This window comes from Stegodyphus dumicola, chromosome 4 (genome assembly GCF_044657685.1).
Source record: "Stegodyphus dumicola isolate Sdum_Otavi_A_Nest chromosome 4, ASM4465768v1".
NCBI classification, from domain to species: domain Eukaryota; kingdom Metazoa; phylum Arthropoda; class Arachnida; order Araneae; family Eresidae; genus Stegodyphus; species Stegodyphus dumicola.
This window is the reverse complement of record NC_140771.1, coordinates 23661768-23668612: the sequence shown is the minus strand read 5'-3', so window position 1 is coordinate 23668612 and position 6845 is coordinate 23661768. Positions and strand designations below refer to the sequence as shown.

The following is a 6845-nucleotide window of genomic DNA, read 5'->3' as shown; positions in this document are numbered from 1 at the left end:
AGAATTTGGATAGAAAGTGGATAGCCTGTTATATACGCGCTGTTAGAACTCGCAGGAAGAAAGACGATGAAAATTGCAAAATAAGATGTAAGTGTGTGGTAATTTTGTTAACTGTTGTGTAAAGCTAATTGTATTTCTGTGTTGTTTTTTTATATTTGCATTGGTTCTTAAGATTAATGGATCTGGCATTTCATTTGGTGAGAATGAAAGATATTGAATTTAAACCATAATGTTAACTTTTGTTGTTTGTTTACCAAATATTTTTATTTTTTTATTTTAGGCAGAGGAGGGTTTGGAATCTCGTGAAGTGCCTGTTGGTTGTGTTATGATGTATAAAAATAAAGTTATAGCTTCTTCTAGGAACTCTATAAACGAAACAAAGAATGTAATTAATTATTAAAGTTATTTCTAATTTACTTGAGACTTACTGAATGTAAATAGTTTTAGATTATACATATTTTGGAAATTTATCTTGGAGTGCTACTCGAAAGATCATTTCTTAAATAATCTTCTATTGTAAAACACGATATATATTTGTTATCATATAACCATATTGTGAAAAGTTTTAATGTGATTAAAATCAAATTTATTGTATAATTAAAACAACAAATTATCAGGAGGAGGAAAGCGAATTTATAAATAGAATATAGGAAGTACATGTTAAGAAAAATTGCTAAAAATACAGCTAGGCAAATGTTTGGATTGAATTATGTTGTACTTTGGCAACATCCCATTAACTTAGGTAGATTACTGTTAACCTTTTAACTGTCATGCCCGAGATTATCTCGGGCACAGCACCGGTGTTCGAAAATGTCACGCCCGAGTATTTCTCGGGGTAATTTTTTTTTTGAGTGCATCGTATTGTCATACCCGAATATATATCGGGAGATGTTTATTTCGGCTACATTTGTGTTTTCCAATAAAAAAATTTGACAATTTGGGTACCGAAATCATCAAAATAACTTGACAGTTAAAGGGTTAATATTAAGTCTCTGTGATGAAAACTTAACTTTTTACTCTTTTTGTAATTTGAGTTTCACAGAATTTCTGGTTAGCATTGAATCATTTAAAAAGGGTGTTAAATTTAATTAGGTTTTTAGACTGTCATTGTCATAAGATAATAATATTCAAAGATAACTTTAAAAAAATTCTACTTTGTATGTAATCTAACTTACATCAATATTGAAGAAAAAAAAAAACTTTTTTTTTTTTTTTTTTTTTGCTGCTTTCTGATTATTTACAAGCTTACCGAAGTGTCATGAAATAGTATTCATGAGGCATAATAAATCATCAAAATAATTGGTTGATCTTTGGATTATGGTAACTTGGCGAAAATTTGGTGACCAACTCTGCTACAGCAACCCTCTATTTTTTTTTTCACCGCCATTTTGTCTTCACAAAGTAAAGACATGTTTCTTTTCTTTTTATTTACTGAACACTTTTTTCAACAATCTACTAGCCGAATTACACTTATGCTAGAAATTTTATGTAACAAAACTGCTTAATCATGACAAATATTAACTGCAAAATTGGGAAAAAGTGCACAATCGCAAACTCCTTGCGCGTTTTTCAGAATAGCACATACACATAAACCATTACACGTCGACTTATTTTTACTTAAAAAAACATCCCAGAATTGCACAAAAATGGCATTGCACACACTATTAACTTTATCCATCTACACTACTATTTTCTCATAAATTACAAAAATTTGTACGAAAATGCAAAAAAATTCTGTGAATCTTTAAACTCGGTAAAAAGCACATATATGAAATTACCTGATCGCGAAAAAGTATATACCAAGGATGAACATTTCCACGTATAAAATAAATAAAATATCCAAAAACTTTTACCTCTAAATTATCTATTATATTATAAACGTCACCAATGAATTCATACCGCAAACATTACAAATAGTTATAAATACTTAGTGTCAATTATTTAAACTATATCCATACACGTTTACTTCAACTGAAACGTATACCAAATTCCTACAAACATAAAATTCACAAAATAACTATCATTTAATTAAAATATCACTAAACCATGTACACGTCGACTTATTTTTACTTAAAAAAAAATATCCCAGAATTGCACAAAAGTGGCATTGCGCACACTCTTCACTATATCCATGTGCACTGCTTTTTTCTCATAAATTAGAAAAATTTCACGAAAATGCATGAAAATACTCAACGTATTCCAAAATACTACAAACATATAACTCGCAAAATCACGATCATTAAATTAAAATATAATTAAATTAAAAAACACTACTTAAAACATAAATAAGCACATACATTAAATTAATAAAAATTAGATTACAATCCTAATTACTTTAAACTAAATCATTGCTAATAACAATTTTCCAATAATATCATATTAATTTATTTACTCCTTACATTTAGAACAATGCATAAAAATAATATCCTCAAATGATTAAAAATACTATCTTACCTAATCTTCAGAATCTTCATTACGTGGCACGCACACTTCCACTATTCCACACAACACACAATGAAGCTTAATACAATATAATATAGTACTACAGTTTTTCAAATCCCCCCCTTTTTCGATTAAAGAACTGTAATTCGTCCATTAATGTCATAACATATCTCATGATCTCTCATTTCCCTCACACAAAATAATGCATAATCGGAACTAAGTACTTCTCACATTATTACCAAAGTCCTAGGTAATAACCTTTATCGCCTCCAAAATGTCGCCAAACTACCAGTTACCATATTCCAAAGATCAGCCAAATAATTATATGGCTCTCCACAGTGCTGCAAAAAAGCATTTATGTAGTAGCCCATGTATGGACATAGCAGATTTCTGTTTTGGCCAGTGTACAATGCTGAATTTGTGCAGTTTTTTTTTTTTTTTTTTTTTTTTAGTGAAAATAGTTCACTTTGTACATGAGGAAAACAAGAGTGTAAAATAGAAGGATTTTTTAAAAAAGTGTTTTATTACACGGCAGCTATGACTTATAAAATTACTTTCTATTAAACTTGAATAATAGTTGTAATGGCAATAACTTAAGTTGTAACAAATAAAGTGTCAAGTATAAATGCTGTAAAATTACACTGTGGAATTACTTTTCAGCTTAAAATTTATCCATTAAATATGGGATATAGTTTTGTATAATTCTGTAATTTATTTTAAAGTAGTAGAAAAAAGTGAGTCTTTACTTTAAGCAACTGTGATAGTTTATAATTGGAACAAAAATAAAATGAAGAAAAATAATAAAAACTTCTGAGTGAAAAAGTCCTTTAAAAAATGTATTAAATCCAATTTTATTTTGCAGAAATTCAACTAATAGATATCAGAAAATATTTTTTTTTTTTTTTTTTTTTTTTTTTGTAATGACTTTCAGCTTAATAATTGATTCCTAACTGTAAGACAAAGGGTTTGAGATGGCTGGTATGGTTTTTTACAGTATGTTGAAGTACGTTTTGTAGTTAAAAGAAGTGTTATTAATAATTATCCCAGTTACTAGTGATTCATAATTATCCCAGTTACTAGTGATTAGCCAGCATTTTCTCTAATCAGTCCAATCTATTCCTTATATCTGTATTTGAATTGATTTAAACATTTTTCAGTGTTCATTTAGAATGACTGTCGAGAAGCATTCGTTTGAATAACTCGGACTGGCTGGATTGCTTTATAAAGATGCCGGGGTCCTTAAGCAGGTTGACGCCTGTTTAAAGAAACAAGCTTTCATGAAGGTGCCCATATTAGATAGATTTCTAACTAGAAAAGTTGTCTCTATAAAGTTCGAACGCCTTTATACAAGGCTACTATTATACAAGTAGAATTTTCAATTGCTTTCCTGATTATAGCAGTAAGCTAAAACCCAACTTATATGGTAGTGCCCTGGCTTAAAAGTGCATACACCTTTATGGAGGTTTTCTTTTATGAGTATGAAACTGGTGTTAGATGTATGGGCACCTTTAATACTGGAACACTTTTCTTTTCTACAGTCAATAATAATTTAAATTTTAATATGTTATTGATTATGAAAATTTATTTAAGTTCTTAATATGTTTTGCCAATATTATACTTTTTCTTTTGTAGAACTACCGTATATACCCGCGTATAAGTCGACCCCCCCACTTCGACATAAAAAATTCATAGAAAATAAGAAATCCGCGTATAAGTCGACCCCCCACTTCCGAAATCGATCGAAAAACTTCGAAATTTTTTTTTAAGTACTACATTTATTCAAAATCATCTGAGAAAAAAAAGTAAATATACGATAAAAAATACCTTGATAAATAAACAAAATAGAACTCTTCTGTCGTCATTGGCTCGTCATCATACGTATGTTTCGTACATAAAGATTCGCGTACATAAAATCTATCTGCATTTCCCCTTTTAAAAAGTTAAAAGAAATATTCAAAAGTGTTCAGTTATTGTGAGGGCTATTTTTTTAAATTTTGACGTGTACACCTGTTAACAAAAGTATTTCATGAATGAACAATAACTATTCTAAAGACTTATACGTACATAAAAACTATCTGCATTTCTCTTTGCTTGGCGTGTCGGCGAAACTGTTTTATTGCTCGATATTGATCGGTTGTTCGGGGCCAAAAATTCTTTGGTTTAATCGAAACTTACTCTAGTTAAAGTATGAAACTCTGTGATTAGTTCGTCACATAAATTTAAGTCATGAAATTACTTCAAGTAAGTGACTTATTTGATAAGTTGTCCAATTTGAGTGCGGGAAGAAAACAACTGCATTATATAAAGAAATTTTTGAACTTCCGATTCTTTTAATTTTTTATGGCCCCGCGTATAAGTCGACCCCCCCCCCACTTTGAAGTCTTTTCTTTGTCCAAATTATCTCGACTTATACACGGGTATATACGGTAATTATATTTGGTATTCTGTTATTTGGACCATATTCAGAAATGAATGTGTGGTACTACTTTTATGTATGTCCTCAGATGTATGGCGTTGCCAAATATGGCAATATGTATTCTGTGTTGGTTTTTGGTGCAATGTTGTTTGTTGTTTGTATGACAAGTCGTTAGATGTTGAATGGAGTGGTTTTATTTGCTGGTTGGTTCAGTGAGCATTTTGAAATGGCTTATGTTGCAATGAAAGACGTGGTGGCAAAATTTCAGTCGGATATTTTGGATTGTGTGCAAGTTAAATTTAGTATTAAAAGTTATGGGTGAAATTTTATTCACAAATGTATGCTGGACTTTGTATGCTCTGTATCTCAGAAAATGGGGGGGGGAATATAAAGTGGTGGAAATTCACGGGTTTTGCTGATGTTTGAAATTGATATTTCTGCTGTTTGAAGAAGCATTCACAATGGTAAGTGCAATTTATTTTATCGTTGTTCTTATTTTCTAGAATGTTATGTTCTTTTTTTTTTTTTTTGGCTATGAATTTCAGTTGTTATTGTTGTTTTTTAATTGTTTGGGAACTACTCTGATATGTGCCTTCAAGTCGCCAAATTCCTCGCCAAACATTTTTGGCAAGAAACTCCAAGCTGCCATATTACTATCTAAATTTTTGTCTACATTTCGAACTTTAAGCCTACAATGTCTTCAAAAATGCGGTTTTGCTAAATGCAAAACCACGTTTTGAACACATAATTTAAGCTAAAAATTCGAGACAAAAACAAAAAATTTAGATAGTAAAAACGTAAAGTTTCTAACCAAAGATATTTGACAAAAATCCATGTACTCAGTGATATGTTTTAACTTAAAAAAGCATCTACGAATGGCACAATCTAGGCAACGAACAAATCTACTCACTACTCACACCACGCTTTAATAAATTAACATAACAACAATAAATTTCAAAGAATACCATGTACACAGCATCCTGTTTAAACTTTAAAAAAATCTTTGAATTGCACAATCTAGGCAACAAACGAATCTACGAACTACGCACACCTCACTTTAATAAATTAACCTAACAACAATAAATTTCAAAGAATACCATGTATACAGCGTTCTGGTTTGAACTTTAAAAAACATCTACGAATTGCACAATTTAGACGGTACACACTAATCAATAAAATAACTAAAATAAATTTCAAACAATTAAAAAAAAAAAAAAAAAAAAACAATAACAACAGAAATTCATACTAAAAAAACAATGAACATATCATTCTACAAATAAGAACAAGAATAAAATAAAATGCACTTATTATGAATCAATGCTTTTTCGAACAGCAGAAATACCAATTTAACCTTTAACATGCCGCCACGTAATCATATCGTATTTATATGACAGCCAGACACACTATACAGAAAATTCATACTATGGTTCACAAATAAATAAAATAACAAATAATTACAAATCCCTACTTCTATCATGCACAGCCACTAAAAATAATCTCCCAGAACCTCTTTCCACACCTCCAAATATCCACTGCCCCTCAACAGGATGGCCACGACGATATTTCCTTTTGCCGAACTTCAATTCAACAACTTCATCCATTTTAGCTTCTCAGACACAGAGCATGACGCGAACCAACGAACTCCAGCGAAAGATTTTTCAATGTCAACAGGGTTGCCATACAACACGCAATCATGCCAAAAACCAGCGCAGAAGACATATCGCCACATTTGGTGAAATTAGGGCATATATCAGAGTTGTATGCTGTGTATATGGTGTTGTTTTAAATTTATTGTTGTTATGTTAGTTTATTTTAGTGAGGTGTGCGTAATTCCTAGATTTCTATGCTTCATAGATTGTGCAATTCTGTGATTTTTTTTAAGTTGAAACAGATTGTTGTGTACATGGATTCTTGTCAAATATTTTTGGTTAGAAACTTTACGTTTTTGCTGTTTAATTGTTTTGCTTTTGTTTCAAATTTTTGGCGT

The 6845-nt window shown here is 30.4% G+C and overlaps 1 protein-coding gene across 4 annotated transcripts in view; it reads left to right on the top strand.

Annotated features, from left to right (window-relative positions):
• Positions 1-86: 86 nt before the first annotated feature.
• LOC118186590 (tRNA-specific adenosine-34 deaminase catalytic subunit ADAT2) overlaps positions 87-6845 on the top strand; it is a 45874-nt gene continuing 39115 nt past the window's right edge. For 3 of the 4 annotated variants that reach the window (XM_035356697.2, XM_035356698.2, XM_085814613.1), the window contains exons 1-2: positions 87-197; positions 281-385. In XM_035356697.2, coding sequence (XP_035212588.1) covers positions 177-197; positions 281-385 — 126 coding nt within the window. In that variant the 5' untranslated portion in view covers positions 87-176. The remainder of the gene's footprint in view (positions 198-280; positions 386-6845) is intronic. The other variant, XM_035356700.2, reaches the window with a different exon arrangement.